Source organism: Tupaia chinensis, unplaced genomic scaffold (genome assembly GCF_000334495.1).
Source record: "Tupaia chinensis unplaced genomic scaffold, TupChi_1.0 Scaffold000262_1, whole genome shotgun sequence".
NCBI classification, from domain to species: Eukaryota; Metazoa; Chordata; class Mammalia; order Scandentia; family Tupaiidae; genus Tupaia; species Tupaia belangeri.
Window position 1 is genome coordinate 917,425 of NW_006159742.1, and position 22,063 is coordinate 939,487.

The 22,063-nt window shown below is 41.7% G+C and overlaps 1 protein-coding gene across 4 annotated transcripts in view; it reads left to right on the top strand.

Moving 5' to 3' along the window:
* DOCK4 (dedicator of cytokinesis 4) overlaps positions 1 to 21,296 on the top strand; it is a 164,464-nt gene extending 143,168 nt beyond the window's left edge. For 2 of the 4 annotated variants that reach the window (XM_014588159.2, XM_014588160.2), the window contains 11 exons: positions 617 to 793; positions 2,731 to 2,814; positions 6,015 to 6,134; positions 6,489 to 6,610; positions 6,936 to 7,056; positions 8,118 to 8,199; positions 8,372 to 8,481; positions 10,553 to 10,625; positions 12,424 to 12,537; positions 15,269 to 15,330; positions 18,787 to 21,296. In XM_014588159.2, coding sequence (XP_014443645.1) covers positions 617 to 793; positions 2,731 to 2,814; positions 6,015 to 6,134; positions 6,489 to 6,610; positions 6,936 to 7,056; positions 8,118 to 8,199; positions 8,372 to 8,481; positions 10,553 to 10,625; positions 12,424 to 12,537; positions 15,269 to 15,330; positions 18,787 to 19,230 — 1,509 coding nt within the window. In that variant the 3' untranslated portion in view covers positions 19,231 to 21,296. The remainder of the gene's footprint in view (positions 1 to 616; positions 794 to 2,730; positions 2,815 to 6,014; positions 6,135 to 6,488; positions 6,611 to 6,935; positions 7,057 to 8,117; positions 8,200 to 8,371; positions 8,482 to 10,552; positions 10,626 to 12,423; positions 12,538 to 15,268; positions 15,331 to 18,786) is intronic. The other 2 variants (XM_014588161.2, XM_014588162.2) reach the window with 2 other exon arrangements.
* Positions 21,297 to 22,063: the final 767 nt, after the last annotated feature.

Sequence of the window (22,063 nt, forward strand, 5' to 3'; positions counted from 1 at the left end):
GGGAAAAAAATCAAGGAAGAATTATCAGTTAACTATCTTTCTTGGATAATCTATATCTACTTTTATCAATTTCAGTCATTATTATTGATGCTGTTACTGTCATCAAAATACATGGCTTAACCTTACTGCATCATTTTCATCTTTTCAGTACTCAGTTCCAGCCTCACACCCTCCAAGAAGCCATCCTCTCATGTTCCATATTCCCAGCCACTTCCCAAATCATGACTGCAATACATTTCCCATTGCTAGGATCCCACTGTATTTGAATTTTTCCTTAAATAAAAATTTGCCATGCTTATGGAGAAGAAAAATACAGGCAATATTCGGGTATATTTTAAGAATTAAATGGATTGTTACAATACTAATTTATATAGAGTTGATGGTTGCCGATTATCCCGACCATATTTCAACCAATGAACATAATTACCTGCCCTTTCCAAACCTTTCTATTGAATAGCCAACTTGACTTCCATGTCCTTGTCTATTCTAGTGCTGGCAGAGATATTGATGGGAGCCAAGGGGGAATACTGGTAATTCAGAACGTGGATAATCTACTTTGTCTTTCTTCTTAAATGTCACCAAATCCAATATATATTTATGTTCACTTACTTCGCAGGTAGAAATGAGTCCTCTGGAGAATGCAATTGAAGTGTTAGAAAATAAGAATCAGCAGCTGAAGACTCTGATTAGTCAATGTCAGACAAGACAGATGCAGAATATTAATCCCCTGACCATGTGCCTGAATGGAGTTATTGATGCTGCAGTTAATGGTGGAGTTTCCAGGTACCAAGAGGTGAGGATTGGGTACTATTGTTGAAGGGAAAGTTTTCAGTTGTGATTTCTTGGGTTTTCACAAATTTTTTTTTTCAAAATATATATCCTTATTATTATATAAACTTAGGACTACAATGGACACAATTGACACAAATAGAGCAAACATAAAGTTATTTGTTATGTCCACTTCTTTTTCCCATCATACGGTAGTTTGCAGATAAACGCGTGAGTATGTGTGTGTGTGTGTGTGTGTGTGTGTGTGTGCATGCACATGCTTGCATACATGTATTTTCTTGGATAAACAAAGTATTGTGAAGATCAAAACCATTTAATAAATGTCTATCTAAAGTAATTTCCCTGAGCAAGGAGGTTTAGGGGTATAAGAAGTCTAATCTTATTCAAAAGATTCCTTAAGTAGGCTTTTCATCTGTTCTCTTAGTTTTAAACAAAAAGCCCTAACTAATCCTAAATGGTGAAGCCAGCATCTTGGTGATGCCGAATCCAAGGCAGTTTATTTGGACTGAGTCACCGGGAAAGTTGTGGTGCATTTTGCATAGAAAAACACATTACGACTTTCTCGATGACCTAATGGCTTACTGATCTGTGTTTGCTCTGTTTGTTTATTTTACCAAAGATACTTATTGTACAATTTCTGTTCTTTCATTAACAATCCTTTTCTTATCCACCTTTTCTGACCGACCACCCATACTAGGAATCACTCCATCTGTCCTCAAATGTAGTTTATAATGGTGTCATTTTTCAAAAGATGCCAAGCCTTTAAAAACAACTGTGGGGACCAGCAGATGGTACAATGATTATGTCACTGGACTCCCACATAGTAAACTGCAGTTTAAGTCTCAGACCCAGTGGCTTAAAACTCATGCCAGTCATGTGCGTGTGCATGGATGCCCAAAATCCCAAGAGGAGAATGAAGGAGAAAAGATTGCGGCATGGCCATTCTTCCTGGGGAGTGATTTCTATTTCTGTCTGTCTCTCTGGAGAGTGCACACACCTTATAGCAAAATCTCTCAAAAAACAAAACAAACAAAAAACTGTGTCTTCTATTTCCTTTGTTATGTGTGTGTGTGTGTGTGTGTGTGTGTGTGCATGCACATGCTTGCATACATGTATTTTCTTGGATAAACAAAGTATTGTGAAGATCAAAACCATTTAATAAATGTCTATCTAAAGTAATTTCCCTGAGCAAGGAGGTTTAGGGGTATAAGAAGTCTAATCTTATTCAAAAGATTCCTTAAGTAGGCTTTTCATCTGTTCTCTTAGTTTTAAACAAAAAGCCCTAACTAATCCTAAATGGTGAAGCCAGCATCTTGGTGATGCCGAATCCAAGGCAGTTTATTTGGACTGAGTCACCGGGAAAGTTGTGGTGCATTTTGCATAGAAAAACACATTACGACTTTCTCGATGACCTAATGGCTTACTGATCTGTGTTTGCTCTGTTTGTTTATTTTACCAAAGATACTTATTGTACAATTTCTGTTCTTTCATTAACAATCCTTTTCTTATCCACCTTTTCTGACCGACCACCCATACTAGGAATCACTCCATCTGTCCTCAAATGTAGTTTATAATGGTGTCATTTTTCAAAAGATGCCAAGCCTTTAAAAACAACTGTGGGGACCAGCAGATGGTACAATGATTATGTCACTGGACTCCCACATAGTAAACTGCAGTTTAAGTCTCAGACCCAGTGGCTTAAAACTCATGCCAGTCATGTGCGTGTGCATGGATGCCCAAAATCCCAAGAGGAGAATGAAGGAGAAAAGATTGCGGCATGGCCATTCTTCCTGGGGAGTGATTTCTATTTCTGTCTGTCTCTCTGGAGAGTGCACACACCTTATAGCAAAATCTCTCAAAAAACAAAACAAACAAAAAACTGTGTCTTCTATTTCCTTTGTTATTCACCTAAAGTAGACTAACTGATCCTTCTCTTTTTAGGCATTTTTCATCAAAGAATATATCTTAAGTCACCCTGAAGATGGAGAGAAAATTGCGCGGTTAAGAGAGCTGATGCTTGAGCAGGTAAAGAAGGCAGAAGCTGATCACCTGTTCTCTGTCTTGCCTAGATATGTGCTTGCTCACCCAGGGACCCATCTACCTGATTTTCTACCTTAGTGGTATAACTGAAGCTGGCCAGCAGGGGTGGCAGATTCACTTGTAACATATCCCAAATTCCTAATGTCTATTTGTTTTTCCCAGTGGATGCAAAAATAGATTTAACAATGAGTAGGCTAAGGCAGTATATTATAATGAACAACTTCATAGTCTTTTAGATCGTTCTTGGAATGTTCTGTCCCTGAAGTCTTACTGACAGCTCAATGCCAACTTTTCACTCCAAATTTTGTAGTCAGACAGGTTCAGGCAAAGTCAAAGTAAATGAATGAATGAGATTGTTACTTACTATAGTAAGGAAGTGGACAGTCATTAGAGTTTGCATTCAAACAGTATCATGCTTTACAGATTAAGCCTATAGGTTATATGGTATGGACAAATCGAGATAACACTCATCATTTTCTACTAAAAAGAAGCACAGTTTATTAAAATATGAAGAAGTAGAATGAATACTCTGTTGCCGACTGTGGCCCTGTTGATAGACCTCAGCCTGAAAATAACTGGAAAACCTCTGAGGGAGGATCCGTGGTTGAAGGCTGGCCTAAATGGGAATTAAAGACATTTTATTCCTGTATAAAGTGGAATATGTATAATAAATAAGGACATAACCATCTCTTCCCACTTGTTAATCCCTAATCAATAAATGAAACATGCTCTTTTGGACTAGAAAATGATGAGGCTGTATCTGGTTTTAGTCATAATTTATGCCTTGCAGGCTTAGGCCACAAAACCTGATACCAGAAGGAGAGAAGTGGCCATAGATGAGTGTCAGGGCTGGAACAATGTCAGTTGTACAGCTTCTGAAAAAGAGAAGAATTAGAAAATAAGTCAAGTGTGACCCCCACGAGTGTTACAGATGCTAGAAATAAGTACTTTAGGGTTAGAGAATTACTGTAACCTCTGTTAAGTCTTAAGTATCTGCATTTTCCTTGAGCACAGTCTCCTATGAGTGGTTCACTTCACCCCGTAACTATATCTGCAATATTCAGCCTGGTTCGATTCTTTTCTCTGAATTAAAATGGTAGTTCAAGGCCAAGAAAGTGCTCAAGAAAAATAAAATCAGGGAGCCTTTATTTTCTCCATGTCCTGCCTGATGATGTTCCTGGGACCTTGTGGAAAGAATCATGGCCTAGAAATACGAGAGCCCTGTCAGGACAAGCTGTACAAATGACAGTCATGTTACCATGGGCAAGTCACATCGTCTCTAGGGGACCCTAAAATTGGGGGATGGGCTAGAGCGGGCACCATCTTTCTAGGGACCTCTACAAAGTAGTTCAGATTAAACTATCTACAGGTACAGAGAAAGGCTGCCTCAATGGTCCTTCCAGGAACAACTTGTTACTACATCTACTAAAAACTTGGTCCTCAACAAATACTTTCAAACTGTCAGTCCTTCAGGAATTTTCTTGATCCCGAGAGCCACCTGGCCCAAGGTCACTATCTTGTCAGTGGCCCCCATCCAAGACAGAGGAGATGAAATAAAGCCTGACCATTTGGGCTCAACATGGGACAACAGTGACAGGCCAAATATCTCTGATTTAGAAAGAAACTGACAGGATTACCATGTAGCTAAACTTCTTTTTACCTTTTGTTTAAAAAAAAAAAATAGGTTTATTTCTTCCACGAGTGAGAGATACAGAGAGATAGCATCCTCAATAGAGTCTTGCCACCACTATCTACCCCAGCCACCCCCAGCCCAGGACCATCAGCACACACGTGCCTGGTATACTCGGGGAGGTTTCCTCATGGGAACCTGGAACCTTCCCATGTGGGTGATCCCATGTTGCATTTTCCCACTGCACCCCTGTCAGGCCTCTTTCAGTGTATTCTGTGTGTGTGTTAAGTCCTGCTCTGTCTCAGCTTCCTGCAGGAGGACCCCAAATTACTCCCCAAATCCCCTCATCTCCATGCCAAAGACTCCTTCATAGAGAACCCAACTTGGAACATTCTCTAAACAATAGAAAGGCCTCCTGATAGCTAATGTTTGAAACAGACAAGCCTGTAGCTCCTGTAGTAGGCTCAACTCCTGTATCCCTTCTACCTCCTCATCCCAGAGATCAGTATCTCCCTTTAGACCTCACATATACTCTTCACTATAACTGTTTCTGTCAAAGATGTCCTTGCTGGTTATTTCAGGATATTTTTCTCTTCGTAGAAATGTCCTCATGGCAGGTGGACATCCAGAGCAGAAGTTGCCTTAGTCGTGTCCTTTAGAGAACGTGATGGGTTCTCCAACCCACCAGGGCTAGTTCCTGTCTGACTAGAGCTTCAACCTGGAATCTTCACTAGTTGAAAAAAATGAAAGGCTAGGGCTACGTGTGGTTTATTTTTCTTCCAGCCGGCAGCATTTGTTCTCTTGACCACAATGGCATGGGAGAATTTTTTAAAACATAAAAGACAGAACTACTCAAATCAAAGGAATTGTGCTCTATTGAACAAAGAAAATTGGAATGTTTTTATTCATCTCTTTGTAGGTTCCCCCAGCAGGAAACTTATTTTCAAAAAGGAGAACCTGTTCCCTTCTTGCATTGCAATAAGTGAACAAGAATCATATTTTAAAACAAAAACGAGATGTACAGTAACTTTTATAAGACTCCTGTTCATTTTTTTTCCCTGCTCCCTGCCAGATTTTCAAAATTTATGGGCAGGATGAATGGGCCCAAAAGAACCTGATGGAAGAGAGGAGGGTAACATGGGCAAGATGGTGTCAATCAGAGAATGGATCCCTGAGGACAACTACCTGACCTTCCTATCAGGGAACAAATCCTGCCCCATTTCCCACCCCATCCTGGGAAGGGCCAGAAGAACCCAAAGGGACACATAAGTGTTAAGAAAGGTTGTAATTACAAATCTAAAATATATGGGAAAGAAGCGTGGGGTATTGAGAAGTCAAGTCTGGAATTAGACCCAAGTTCAAATCCCATTTGTCTTTTACTATACGCAGGACTTTTTCTGACCCTCCATTTCCTCACCTCCAAAGTGATGGTTGTGTCTATCTTATCAGATCCAGATGATTAACGATAGAGGCGCGCAATATGTCAAGACGGTGTTTGGTTCCTAGTGAGAGATGGTTGCTGATGTGGGTTTTTCCTCCTTATGTTGTTATCAAGGCACAAATTCTGGAATTTGGTTTGGCCGTGCATGAGAAATTTGTACCTCAAGATATGAGACCCCTTCACAAAAAGCTGGTGGACCAGTTCTTCGTGATGAAGTCGAGCTTAGGGATACAGGTCTGTATGCCGAGTGTCCCTGGTGGGGCAGTCTGACCACTGCCATTCACCTTGTGTTAGAGAGACAGTAAAGAATCCAACAGTGACATCTTTTGGCTTTTCTGCCACACTACACCATTTCCCAGGGAGCCCTTGAATATTAAAATCGCTTTGTCTGTTATTTGCCTTGCTTACCTTTTATAAAAACAAAAGCGTAAGCCAGGGAGAGCTTGGTAATTGTGGAACGTACTGTAATAGGCCCCTAGGTGAAGATGGCGGAGCAGTTAGGCTGTGCATCCACTACACTAAAACAGCGCCTACGTTTCTTTGCCTATATCATCACCGTAAGGAAATACTTCTTTCCTGAATCTTTAGGAGTTCTCTGCTTGTATACAAGCCAGCCCTGTCCATTTCCCTAATGGAAGCCCGCGTGTGTGTAGAAATTCCGCACCTGCTTCTATGAGCCCAGATGGTACCAGGGTAATTCCTCGACGCAGGTAAGTCATATTCTCAATTACCGTACAATTTGGCATCCCCACAAGATGATCTGGAATGATTCTCTCATTCTTGATGGCACAATTTGTCAAATACGCCATTTCTTAATGAAATAATTAACCCGTGAGGCAGCTGCAGACATCTGCCACTGGTAAAACGGCAGCAGCATGAGAAATAAATAAACTCAAACATCTGATGATACTGAGGCCAACAGAAGACAGCAAAATGGGATGTATTTTTTGTCCTTTCAGTTTTATACCATGCCAGCATGTGATAAACTGCAATTCAGAGACTGAGTTAACGACCATTTTTTTCCCCCCAAAACAGCCCATTAAGTTACCCAGCTGTCAACCGATACTCTTCCTCCTCACTGTCCTCTCAAGCTTCTGCTGAAGTAAGCAATATTACAGGGCAATCAGAAAGCTCTGATGAAGTCTTTAACATGCAGGTACTTTACTAGCTTTTTGTCTGGTGTGTTTATTCCTTTTCTGTCTCAATCACGAGCATTTCTGTTCATTCTACTGTGACAATGAACAGACCTACGAGCAAGAACTTGACTTAATGGCAAACCCTTAAACACTCTTATTGCTTTATTGGTCTCTGGAGTCTACAAAGAGGTTTCTCTCAAAACCACCCCATCGCTCTAAGAAGACACAAGCAAGCTATGGAAAAGCCCAGGCAAGCTGCACAGGGTTAACTCTGAGACCCACCTCTGCCTTCTGCTTCAGTCCAGGACACTTGGAACATGTCACCACACGCTATCTGCCTCTTAGCATTTTTCAGTAGCTTTTTCTTTCTTTTTTTTTTTTCTTTTTTTTTTTTTATTTAAGAAGACATGGTTTGAGGGTCCATTATAAAAATTTTTCTTCTTATGTATATGTTGGAAGATTTCCATATGAAATCAAATTTTTTTTTTTTACAAAATAAAAAAATGTAGTCTTAAGGGATTTTTAAAGCCAGCATAACTCTTGCAACCAAATGTTTTATTTAGACACCACTAATGCGGTATTTATGATAGCTAAGTAACACTAAGCTTAAATTTTCCTCACCATCTTTGGATAAAAGGCATAACATGCATTTCCAAATTCGTGCTTTGGACCACATTTCTGAAGATAACGAGAAGGCACATGCTATGCCTTTTAGAAACCCTTACCTGTTTGCGTGCCCAAGACTAGAAGTCATTTGTGCTTGCACTTTAGCCATGGAATGCTGTGAAGTCACAGATTGTAGCTGAAACTAATGTGAACGCATTCCTCTGGCAATAGTCGAAATCTGAGGTTCTTGATTGATTCAGGCAGGCTTCCTTATCAGTCCAAGGTAGTTAAATTTTTCTGTATTTCTGAATGGCTTTTCTTTTTCCTCTCTGGTGGTTTTTGGTTTGTTTGCTTTTGTTTTTGTTCGTGTTTTGCTAACTAAAAAAAAAAAGTGTTGATGATTTTGTTTCAAATATGTCATTGTTGTGTGAAGCCTCTGAACAGTGTGTGACAAGAGCTCCCTGTCTATTTCCAGCCAAGTCCATCTACCTCAAGCTTGAGTTCTACTCATTCTGCTTCACCTAATGTGACAAGTTCTGCTCCATCAAGTGCCAGAGGTCAGTGCCAGAGTGTGTGTAGACTAAGGGTGCCCAGAGAGCTTCCCAGCCCTCGGGAACTGAGGCTATAGTTTCCTGAGCCATGGTCAGCTGCCCCACCCTCAGGCCCTCTCCTCTAGACAGGCCAGTGCCACCCCAATGTTGATAATGCTTTCTTTCCTTGTCTTCCCAGCTTCTCCTTTGTTATCTGACAAACACAAACATTCCAGAGAAAACTCTTGCCTGTCCCCAAGAGAGAGACCATGCAGTGCCATTTATCCAACCCCCGTGGAGCCTTCTCAGGTACCCTTTGTGGGATGGAGAAACTAGAAAACAAGGACAGAGCTGGAATTGCTTACATCTCTCTGCAGAAACGCGATAGCTACCAAAAGCAGCAACCAAATAGGCAGGGTCAGAAAACAAGTCCGACTGGGCGGGCAGTGCACCTCTGTTTCCTGGCTGTTGTTGGTTTCTGTCTGAGCCCTGTTTCTGATAGAGATATGTTGGTTATTACCTGAGCGGTGAAGTGAAAGGGAAATGGGAAATGATTTTATTCTTGATCTGACTTTACGTTTTGGCTGCTACTCACACCTCACAAGGGGTAGTAGGGTGAATGAGTTGTCTGTGTGTGTTTGCATGTGTATGTAGCAGAAATCTGGGGGATGTCCTACATCAGCTAAAAACCCTTGAGGAGAAGCCTCAAGGCTACCCTGTGGTTTTCTTTTGCCCATACCTTTGTATAGAAGAGAGCTGCAGTCATTTCCCTAATAAGGTACCAAAAAGTTCAGCAGCAATTTCTGTGCCTTTGCCCTTCTTCTTTAATACATTGAGGGAAAAGTGGGTGAGTCCTCAGGTTTTCCCTGCCTGTCTTCCCACCTACACTTAGTTTTAGTTTGATTTTTGTTTTTTTGTTTGGGTTTTGTTATTCTAAAACCCAGCATAGGCCATGATCCTCCTGCGTCAGGTGGGGCTAAGGCATGCACCACCATGCCCAGCTCTATTTCAGACAGGATCTTGCTGTGTGACCAGGTCACCTTTGAGCTTGTGCTCGTCTTCCCTCAGCCTCCGAAATCGCTGGGATTACAGGAGCACACTGAATCCATCCTTCAGGTTGGACCAGGAATTGAACCTTGGCCTGAGTGGTCCCTGTGTTATACAGCATCCTAGCAGTGCATATCATCGTAGCTGGACCCCAGATTTGGTTTTGACATGATCCCTCCTAGTCCGAGTGAGGGCAGGGCCATGGGCTTGGCCCTGGGGCACTTGAAGAACTTTGAAGGGTGTTTTCAAAGCTGTGGGTTCATGTGTAGCTCTAAGTTGTGCAGATTATTTGGGAATGATTGGGGAACAGAGATAAATAGTTATTTCTACAGAGCTAATTTCTCTATTTTTCTACACCATTCTGGCAGAAGTCTGTAGCTGCATCTGGAAGTGGATGAGAGCTGAGAGCGAGTGCGATTTGGCTTGATTGGTTTATCTTTGCTGATTGTGTGATCTTCCCGAAAGTCCCCGGATACCTCCTCTGCGCAGCACTGGTGTCTTGCAGAAATGATATCTGAGTGCGTTCGGCTGACCCAGCTAACCAGCCCTATTTCCTCTGTCACTTGATGTTGCAAGGGAATTTCAGTCTGTTCCATCCGCTCTGGGAGGATGTGATACCAGCACGGGGGAGCTGAGAAAGCCTTTGCTGATTACCCTCCCAAGTTTTCTGCTTTTGGTAAAATTTTGAGGCAGTGTGTACATTGCCAAAGTCTCAGTAATACACATGGCTATAATGCGTCTATTAGGTCTTCGGGCAAGTCATGACGTACTGTTCTATGCAAAACTGTGTCATAACTTGCCCGACAGCCCAGTATTTTAAAAGATTTGACACTTTGTCTTTTATCATTTAAGGTAGAACCATGTAAAACTGGCATTTTTGTAGATTATAAATCATAGTATATCAACACGTCATGTCTTTTCAGTTAATGTAAGATGTAAAATGTGGAAGAGCTCAATGCATTCTGCAGATTTCTTGGAGCTGGTATTTCTCGTTTTTACTTGCATCTCATATCACCAGTCTAGCATTGGTAAAGTACGCCGCAGCTCAACTGCCCTATGCCAGTTATTTTTTTCCTCTACATTTTATTACGAACATTTATTCACCATTCACATTGAAAAATCGAATGCCTACTTTTTAAAGTGTTCTTTTCCTTAAAACCTCAGACTCTGCTCCCCCCCCAAATGAAATTGAATTCTTTGTTCCTAGGCTCATCATACCATCTAAAAATTATTTGGAACACAAAGTTTCAGTAAGGAGATAATGATCTCATTTTCTAAACGGCCTCATATGTCAGCATATTGATCATAAAAATAGATTCTTGTACCTTTCCAGAAGATGCTGTTTAATCATATTGGAGATGGGGCCTTGCCACGCAGTGACCCAAATCTTTCCGGACCTGAGAAAGGTGGGTATCAAGCCAACCCCTTCATCAGTCCTGGAACGTGTAAGGGTTTGTTTTGTCCTCATTCTCTCTAGTCTTCCCTGTGTGTGTGTGGAAGGCAGCGCCCCACATCCTTAATGACCAGGACTAGTGTGCTCCTTGGGAATTCATGAAAGACGGTCATTCATGACCCATTCTTCCAAAACTTTTCTCTTGTAAAATTTAATGGCAGAATCTGAGCAAGTTAGAAACTCCTTGTTTAACAGCTTTTTTTTTTTTTTCTTTTGTCAATTAGCAAGTCACCCAGGCAATGCCTGCTCTTCCTGAAAAAAGTTGCCAATTATGTTACTTGTTCAGCACAATGAAAATAGCAACTTCCCAAATTGATTCTGCGGGTCCCATCCTTTGTCTCTGTTACAATGCTCATTGGGCCAGCTCATCTATTGTTTGTGGTGACTCAGATACAGCTCTCGTACAATTAGGCACCATTTAAGACTTGCAATCCAGTGCATAATGGAGTGTGTGCCCGGCCTCAAGGTCACACGCAGAAAAATGAGAACAAAATACATGCGTAGCAGTTAATAGCCAATTAGCATCAGTCTGCGACACTGCAGAGGACGAAGATTGGATTTAATGTGACTTCCTCAACCGTGGGAGTCGGGGCTTACAGCTAGTCACCCATTTACCTCTCTCAGGGTCAAGCTTCAAAAATAGGAGCAGTCCCACGGGCCAGTAAATCAAGAGTCACTAATGAAATGTCTCAATAGAGTGCTCTTTAATTGCCCTCATTAAGAACTAGGCTGTATAGTCATTTGGGTACACTGATATATTAACGTTAAAACTTTCCTTGGGAGATGGCAATCAGCGAGGTCTTAGCCGAAATTATTTTAAAACACAAATTTAACTTTAACGTCCCAAGTCATACATTGATCTTCGTCAGTAGAAAACAGAATGAGGGTTTTTTTTTTCCCTCATCCCTTCTACAAAAGAGAACCACAAAGCAAATATAAAAGGAATAAGAAAGATGTATTTTAAGACCAGTAATTCCACCCCATTAAATAAAGGCAGTGGTAAAATGTTGAAATCCTTAACATGTCCACCAGATGGCAGTGTCTGTCCAGGGAGTGAGCTACTACAACTCTAAGCCGATGTTGTAAACCTGGTTGCATAGGTATTACCCTGATGCCCCGCCCTTTCCTACAGGGTTGCTCCGCATTTCTGTATCTCACTGAAGCACGGAGCAGACCGCAAGAATGATCCTGTCAACACTCCAAATTATTGTTTCAGGACATTCTTTAGTATAATCCATTGGGTTTAGAAACCACGGCCCTTTCCTCACAGAGTGGGTTAATGAGATGGTATGGTTTGTTGTCCTTTCCCATTAATTCTGCCAGATTATCCAAGCATTGGCCTGCCATTGACTTTTCCCTTTTTAGGTGCCACTTGTCCCAAAATTTCCACTATAAACTCGGTTTTTAAATAGTCTAGTAACTACATCTTCCATCTGTTCTCCAGTATCTAAATACATTTGTAATTCTCAACCAATTTTTACACTCCAGTGTAGAGATTTGTAGTTCTGTTTGACAGCTTGAGGGAAATAAAGAGACACGCTATCACCCAATTAAATGTCAACCATAACTGTTAGGTTGCCAATTAAATAAAGGTTTAGTATTCAAGAGGTTGCCTGGGGTTTTTTTTTGCTTTTTTATTTTAATCCAGTTGATTTCTTTCATTCTGGATAGTTCGGACTTTCTCCTAAGATCTTTAGCATCTGAAGGGCAAAGATGGACCATGTGTTTTTAGCTGTGTTGTTTCCTTCCAGCTGTGAATCCCACCCCTAGCAGCTGGAGCCTGGACAGTGGGAAGGAAGCCAAGAACATGTCGGATAGTGGGAAACTTATCTCTCCCCCTGTCCCTCCAAGACCCACACAGACTGGTGGGTATTTGAAGCATTTGAACAATCACTTTTATAAATTAACTTTTATTGACAACTCCAACTTGTCCTGAATTCCTCAGAGAAAGGTAGGCATTTGGTTTCTGAGGTAAAAAATCTTGTTAGCAGCATAATTTATTTATGTTTTCCTCTTTCCTGAACTTCTGTCACATGGAGTCCAACAGTAGACTACTCCTAAGGAACCCCTCCGACAGATTTGGTTGAGTGCCCTCCTCTAAGCACCATCCTCAAAATTTGGGGCGGTACCCCAGCTGCCAGCCTACTAGCATATTCTCTGTCCTTTCCTTGAATTTTCCCATTCTTACAGCCTCCGCTAACTCAGCCACGTTCTTCAATCTTATTCAGGACTGATGCCAAGGTTTTCACGTGCCCCTGTGTAGGAACTGACAAACAGTGACTTTAATAGGAATCTGGGAATAACTAACCTTGCATCCATAGTTACTTGTTGGTTTGAGAGATCTGTAGTCAAGGTTAATATGTATCAAAGGGCTGGGTTGTTTCAGGGCACAGCATCCTCTAGGGCAGCGATTTAAGAGGCAAATTCTAGGATCTAATATCAGACCTACTTAATCAGAATGTTAGTATTTCTGGGATAAGGCCCTAGAGTGTATATTTTTATCACATCTTTTAGGTGATTTTTCTGCTCACTAGGTTTTGAGGTTCTTAAGAGACTTCCTTTGTGACTTTAGGGCAGAACCAGGCCCCCTTTCCTACTGAACAAACCATTTGCTTTTTATTTTTTTAAAGAGGGGCCTGCCTGTTCCAGTAGCATGGAGGGTCTTTTCAGCAGTTTCCTATGGCAAGGAAAGATATGAAGATGTACAGATACAACAGTCTGAAAACAAGATAAAATAGGATACCATTTTCTTCACAGATTTTTCTGGAATGATAATGTTTCCTTTGCTGTCTACGAACACGTCATTCTTCTATTTTCTTTTTTACTAAGAAAGCTGACTTTATCTCTTTTTAAAATAAACGATATATTCTATACTTACCAAAGCTAAAAGTCACATTACCAATAAGTTTTTTTAAATAAACACAAGATCTTTAAATAGAACCAAAAATAACTTTAAGCTTATTGTCTGCATTCTCTATCAGAGTGACCATGCCAGAGTAACACGCATCAACCAACTACTGGTATTTCATTCATGATGGCCACAGAGTCAGGCACTCTTGGTTGTGTCCCGAAATTTGAGAACTTGTAACACGTTTTTTAAGGAACAGTAAGGTCGATGGTAGATTTCAAGGCCCGTTCAAAGTGGACGACAAGGATACTGATGGGACAATATATTTTAGGTGTCGGTGGAAAAATGCCATTCTAGACAAATAGGTATCTCTGTGACTGTTCACTCTGTGCCAGAGCTACCATGGTGGTGTCCATGAGTGCCTAAGTCAAGAGAAAGAGGGTTCCCAGAGATAGAGAACCTCAACGTCTGCCCAGCAATGGCGGAAACATTTGGTAGTCGGCAAGGGCTTCTCTATGTATAGGCGATTTCTTTCCCCATAATCAACACCGTAGTTGACAGGATAGGAGGACTAAGGCTGGTGTGTGGCGTGCTGACAGCATGCCCCAGCCTTCAGGGGCTGCACAAGGCCCATGGGATAATAATGGACCACTTTCCCTAATCCCTGACGTCTCAGAACACGAAGGCAACCTGACCTTTCCCAACTACACTTGGCAGGGCTGCCTTCCCTTCTGCACTGATTGCTCTCATGGTCTGTCCTTATGTCATCATCTGTGGTCACTGTTGTGGGGCTTTGTAACTGTCTGTCTTTCAGCCTTTTCATAGTTCTCTTGCAAGTTAGAAGCCTCAGGGTGACAGCTGGAAGAGTGACAGCTAATCACAGAGCATCTAGCCCTGAATTCACTGAACCTTTCTATGTGGAACTGAGAAGTGTAGCTTGTCCTGACCCTACTGACTGGCACAGCCAGCTTTTAGGGTACATGGTTATGCTTTAGAGAGCTGGGTTCGATCCATAAGCACACCCCAGAGAGTCATGCCATTGCACGTGCTGTGTCCCCAGTGTAGGACTTGAAAATATGGTTGGAGAAACAGAGATCACTCATCTTTGCCAGATGATGAAACCCTTAGCACACGACCCCCGGGGGACAAAGGGAAGACCTGAGTGCAGACATTGAGGGGAGAAATGGAACATGGCCCATCTCTTGTATAGACCCGGCCCAGGGTCTTCCATCTGTTTTGGGAGTACTGGAGGTGTAAAAGTAGAGGCAGATTAGATAGATTCTGTGGCCCTGTTCTGAGCTGCCTGGGTGTCCCTGGTCTTCCCATTGCTATTCAGGCCAAGGTCAGCCTCTTGACCTCAAGGTCAGTTTTTTAAGGACTGCTTTCTGTTCCCTCACACCTAAGAGCACCTTAGGAAATAAGATGAAGCAGTAGAGAAGGATCTGGACTTGGGGGAAATGACAAAGACACTGATTGGACCAATTTGGGGCCCTGCCTCTTTGGTCAAAGCTTCACGAACACACTGCGAACTTTTCACTAACTGCCTCGTGTCTTGGCAATGCCATCCTCTGTGAAGGCATCTGTCTTAGACAGGTGTCTTAGCTCCTCCCCCAGTCCCTGCCCTGCTGTGCTTAGGAGGCCCTTGTGCACTGAGTCATCTGTCTGGGTTAGTACACAGAAGGCATTTGTAGACAGTCGATCAACTGTCTGGTTTTCCTGAACTGAACTATTTCTCCATCTGTTTACAGCTTCACCAGCAAGACACACAACGTCAGTATCCCCCTCACCTGCTGGGCGATCGCCATTGAAGGTACAGGCCCCCTTTAGACTGAGGCTAGAAACTGGCTCAGGTTCCTTTTTCCCCCTAAAGCTTATCCCAGATACATCAAGAAGTGTTTTCATGTGCACAGATGAGGCCAAGAGCGTATAAAGAAAGGGTTGGGGAAGGTGGGTATGAAAACAGCCCTGGGCTTTCCCCTGGGGGAGCCACCTCTGTGTAGGCAGCCATTTGGTTCCAGATTATTAGCTTCATTTTCTAAGTGGTGACCATGAAAATGTTCCAACTAGAGTCAGTGTCTATTGGATGAGGAAAGAAATGTGGTCCTGATGTACCTCTTAGGACACTTCCAGCCTGGTTTTTGGTTTATGGCACATCACACACACACACACACACACACACACACAGAAAACTATCAACCATCATACTAAATATTCTTCTGGGACTTTTTGCCCTTATCATCATCCCTCACCCATTTTGACAAAACCAAACACAACTGTCTCTCTTTTAATACTTTTTATCAGCGATCTCATTTACATTAGCAGTACATACTTGAGGGGCCAGCAGGTGGCATGGTGGTTAAGGTGTTGGGCTCCCACATGGCCGATGACCTTGGTTCAAGTCCTGGACCTGGTGGCTTGCTTTCTCACTTTCTCTCTCTTTCTCTCTGGTCAAATGAAATAATAATAATGATTAATAATATAAATATTTTTTTTAAAAAAGAGATATATACTTGATCATGAAAATAACATGGTAAAAATGGATAAGAGAATTTCTAGGGACCAAAGGAGAAAGCTTTAAAGGTCAGGCGTTTGGATTGGTATGTAGACACAGGCTATTTAACATTTCTAAACATATTAAATCTCTAATGAAGAGCAAGAATAACATTTAGTGTCTATCCAAATTGAATCAGACTGGCTGCAAGGATTGCCATTACATATGCGAGCCTAGCATTCAGAGTCACTGCACCAGAGGCAAATATGAGGTGGAAAGAATGATCGTGTACCCGAATGACTTCAGATTTACGTGCTCCATGTCCTTTTTGTGGAGGAGACAGTTGTAGTTAATGTGAAAAACACAGATTAGCCTCGACAAACACATACGGGCAGGTTGTGATCTACCGCATCTGTGTTGTTAAGGATAGTTGCTCAAAGAAATTGAGACTCTGGAAAATAAAACCAGAAAAAAAGAAAAAAGAAAAGAAATGAAGGGGGAAAAATCATAAAGACATGTGATTTCCTTGGCATTGCCAAAATTTCCGATGCAGACATTTGCTGGGGAGACCAAACTATTTGCTAGTTTTGTTGCCATTCTGCAAAGTAGCTGTTACAAAGTGTATGTGAGAGCAGATGCTCTGGAAGCTGTGGCCTGTCACCTGGACGTGATGGGAAGGAATGCATCAGGGCTGCGGCACCTCTGCATTTACTCCCACTCGCAAAGCGCTCTCACGTATTGTTACTGGATTATCAGTGTTTTTCAGCTTGATTTTGCAGAGTAGTAATAAGCCAGTAAGAAGTCTTAGAGATTAAGTCTTAGGAAATAAAAAGAACCCAAAGACTGAAAATGCTCAGTAGCTATCCAATTGTCCTAGTTAGCAAGCTGGTGTATACTATCTGTCAGCAGATCTGCATATATTTTGACGGGCCATATGCAGCCTTGGAGCCATGTCTTTTAAATGGGGTTTGAAGAAAGAGAAACTAGATCAAACGTTTGTGTTGTAACTCCTGAGTTGCAGTAGAGGGCACACTGCTACCAAGTTACTACCTTTGCTATGATTAGTGTGCAGTTTGCTACACTAATAAGAGGTAGTGGGGCTTCTTGAAGTAATCAAATGATGGGGTTGACCCTGTAGAGAAGACTAAGCGTACTTGCCTTATTTTAAATTTGAGGTCTAAGTTTTTACCAAGATAGCAGTGATTCTGGAGCTCTTAGTCTTGTTTCATTTTAGGCTCCTACAAAACAGAAGGATTTGTCTACCCACATTGTTTTCTTAAGTGAGAGAGAGAGACAGACAGACCAAGGTAAAGTTACCCTACGATAGCATTTCTCAAGTGTGCCCCATAGAGTATTAGTTTTATAGGCCGTTCTCAGTGAAAAAAAAAAAAAAAGGTCTATGGCCAAATAAGTTTAGAAAACACTGGGCTGAACAAAGTTATTCAACATTCTTTATCGCAAGACTTTAACATGCTAAAACACTTTTTGAAACTCTATTTTTAATTGACAAATAATAATCGTCTATATTGATTAGGTACAATGTGAGGTTTTATTCCATGTGTAGAATGATCATATCAGGCTAATTACCATGCCTGTCACCTCACTTGTCTATTAGTGGTTGGTGATAAAAACACATAAAATCCCTACTCTCAGTCATTTAGAAATATACTTAGTATTAATAATACATCTAGTATTATTAACTGTAGTCGCTGTGCTGTGCAACATATCACCAGAACTTATTACTCCTGTCTAACTGAAACCTTGCTCCCTTGACCTAGAGCTCTCTTTCCCCACACCTTCACCCCTGTGTGTTCCCAGCCTTCAGTATCTACCATTCGCCTCTCTACTTCTGTGATGCAACGTTATAGATTCCACTTGCAAGTGAGATCATGCAATATTAGTCTTCCTGTTCCTGGCTTATTTCACTTAGCAAAATGTCCTACACATTCATCTGTATTGTCACAGATGACAGAATTCATTCTTTTTTTCCAGGCTGGGTAGTTCTCCATTGTGTATATATATTAACATATATACACACACACGTACATATATACATACGCACATAACATCTATTTTTGGTTTTTGCTGTGTACTTGCCAGAGACAAAGAGGGAGAGGGAAAGTGAGAAATCACTGCCCCACCCCCCCCAGCCCTGTGGCTTGAAGATCCTGTGGTGGCATGTGTGCTTGCTCATGATCCCAACAGGATGGACAAATGGAGAAGGGACTGCAACCCGACCACACCCTATTGGATGTGCTTTCTCACTGTCTCTCTCTCCATCTCTTTCTGCCCGGTGCTTGCGCCTTCTGACAGTTTACACACACACACACACACACACACACACACACACAGGCCAGTAGAGTCTGAGGGCTGCAGATTGCAACCTCACTCAGGATTCCGGAGTGAGAGCGGAATGAAGTGCAGCAGGCCCTAGGCGCCTCTCTTCTCCGGAGGGTCCAGCTTGAGCTGGGCCAGCCTTCTCACTGTGCCTGGCGGTCATGGTTGTGTCTGCATTACGGGAACCTCTTGTGTGTCCACACTCCGGGTCAGATTGGCTTGGAGCCCACCCTGCTGGCCTCATTTCAACTCAGTCAACCTCTTTAAAGAGTCTTATCTCCAAATACAGCCACCTTCTGAGGTGCTGGGGGCTAGGGCTTCAGGACTTGCGTGGAGGTGGGGGCTCCGTCCTGCAAGCCCACCCAGCCCACCCAGCGTTCCTGCCTCTGGTCCCCGACTCTGCCGCTCTCACGTGTCTTTCCTTTTCGGTCGGAGCAGGGCTCCGTGCAGTCCTTCACCCCGTCTCCAGTGGAGTATCACTCCCCAGGACTGATCTCCAACTCCCCGGTCCTGTCGGGCAGCTACAGCAGCGGCATCTCGTCTCTCAGCCGGTGTAGCACCTCGGAAACCTCAGGCTTCGAAAATCAGGTGAACGAACAGTCGGCGCCCGCGGCGGTGCCCCGGTACCGCAGGGGGGCGGGCCGGAGGAGCCGGTGCGCAAGGAGAGCAAGACGCCGCCCCCCTACAGCGTGTACGAGCGGACTCTGCGGCGCCCCGTCCCGCTACCTCACAGCCTCTCCATCCCCGTCACGCCGGAGCCGCCCGCTCTGCCCCCCAAACCCTTGGCAGCGCGATCCGGCCACCTGGAGAATGGGACCCGGAGGACTGAGCCCGGCCCGAGGCCCAGGCCCCTGCCCAGGAAGGTCTCGCAGTTATAACTAAGTCGCTTTTCTGTGACCCGCGATGAATTCCTTGCCGTTTACAAAATGGTGACAAGACATTTAGTGTAGGCACTTTAATAACTTACTCAGATCTCTCTCTAAATGGAGTTAGAACTTGCTTATTAATATAATGTTGCACAATAGTAGAAGTTACTGATCTAAAACGCCAGATGTTACATGAAGTATGGTTGAATTTCATTAAAACCTTTCTCCTTTGAAAAGTGGTAAATAGTGATACAGACTCCTTTTGTATCTTTTTATGTTCACTTTTTTTACATAGTTTAGTCTTAAAACCAATACAATGTTGTCAAACAATGCACTGCGTGATAATGTTGTATACTTTTTACTGAATACTTGATACTCTGATAAAGCTTATTACGTCAATGCACACCCTAACACAGTGGACCTTACCCTAAAAGACTTCCGTAATCGAGGTGAGGTTTCTGGCTCTTCCTCCGAGCCCAGTGATCAATGCAGAGCCTCGACATTAAAGGTTCGCCAGGGCTAGCTGGAAGATACACCAAAGGGGTTGCCAGGATTGGGACTGGAAGTTGTTTTGTTACTGAAACAAACTACTTCTTTAAGGTTGCTTTCCGTGTCTGACAGCTGTCTCCATTCTTGAAACTGCTTTGTGAATTGGTTGCTCACTCTTTTAGTACCCTGTCACCGCCGTATCTACTCTTATTTTGTTTCAAGGTGCAGTTTGCTTTCAGAGTTCCAATCAACTAGATGAAGCAAAAGTCCCCAGGAGAAGTGTTTACTTGAATTTTTGTGCTTCCTTCCTTGCTAGCTTCCTAGATATAATTTGTCATTGAAGAAGAACAGATGTTCAAGTATTAAATAGGCACAAATGACCGTGTCCCATTAACAAGAATTCAGGAATCGATACAGGACAGTATTCAATCAATAGTGTAAATGAAGAGAAAAAAAAATCTTTGGGAAACTATATTAGCATGATTAAATGGCAAAAGGACTTTCCAAAGGCAAAGGCATTCACTTTCAATCCTGCACAAAAAAAAAAAAAAAAAAAAAATTCCTCATGGCTCCCCATAACCAGTGGAGCTGGTTTCCTGTTGTTCTTTTATTGAAGGAGGATGGCCTAGGCTGCGCTAGCTTCAGGATCGCAGCATACCGTCTGAGATCTCAATAGGGGCGCCAATGCCACAGTCGTAGGCCTGTGAAAAAAAGCACCTTGTATGTAGCAATGTATTTTGTATCTTTGTTTTTTTCTTTCACTGACTGTTTATAACACTCGATTGACAATAGATATGACTGTATTTTAAATCATACTGTTAAATATTTTCCCTCTTTTGTTGGGAAGCTCATTTTATTTTAACCGTGTTTGTTTTGTTGATAGCTTACCTGGAAGGCAGTGACCACTTTTTTATATTCTCTTAATGAAACCATTCAGCAGGTATATGCTGTTGAGGCTGGTTATAGAGGTTTTCTATAATAAATGTTCAAGTATTTTTGTACATAACTGGTTAATTTTAATAAGAGATTCCATTATGTGTAAAAAAAAAAAAAGGAAAAATAAAAGCAAACAGTTGTGGATGCAGTATGATTGTTATAATTATGCCAAATACTTTATGTATGGAAAAATATTTGTACATATGTGCTTTTAACAATAATTCTGCCATATTGACTTTACAATTTTGAATGTCAAAAAATTAATATATGTTAAAATATTTATGTTTAGTGAAACTATTCATAATCGAGAAAAGGAACATATGAATTTTAGCTTTGTATCTTGCAAGTTTTGCAGTTGGAAATTTCTTGAATTAGCTTTTGCTTTTGCTTTTGATGATAACACTTTGTGTTTGTAATCACATGCAAAAATATATATAAATATATATATATACATATACATACACACACACACACACACACAGGAAGCTCTGTATTTCTGTTGCTTTAAAGAAGTAAACCCTTCCATTTAAATAAGATGACATGCATAAGATAACAACGCTTCTTTGATTTCTTTTTCCTGTGTAATTTAATAGATTTGTTGACTAGTGCTTGGGCACAGTATAAATCAGTGTTATTTGCTCTTGAAGCCATTTTTTTTTAAAAAAAAACCTTTTGGCAGTGAACAGTTGAATTTATCATGTGCGTGTATTTCTGAAGCAGCTCTATAGCAGAACATTTCAAGAGATTCTGTTAGCGCAGATGTTCATGTTGGTTGCTGCTGAATGGTAAATATTAAATAAAATTACCAGATTAATCTTAATATTTCTGTCTTCATTCCTGTCATCAATGTGTCTTTACCTGGGATGGAAGCTACATAAATCTCTTTATCTTGCTTTTGTGAAAATGTCAGGTTTCTTTGTTGATGGATCTTGTTTTTGTTATGTTGTGACCTGGTTGATGCACTTTACTCTCCCTAGAGCTCCATTTATGCCATAGAGAACAAAGGTTGAAAAGGAACACTATGGGTTAATATCCTATGGAGAAGGTAACATTTACCTGAACTAGTTAGAGCCACTTTAACAAGTCAAACCATCAAAGTTTGTTTGCATTACACAACTGGATACAAAATTTCCAGGTGTACAAGGGAATGGTTGAATGGTACCTTTGCCAGATGCGACACACTTTACATGCCAGCTCTATTCCCTGATCTTCATAAAATGATGGGAAATCTATTTGACAAGTACTGCAAAACCCATTGACTATAAGACTTCTGTTAATAAAGTCTGGATTTTAATTTTGTGAGATGTGTCTATGCTGTGTTAGGTTTACGACATTTATGTAACTCAGTGCTAAGCAAACCATTATCTGAAGCCTCTGTCCCATTAAATGCCAAAACCCATTTAAAGACTGTTGTCAATGTCATA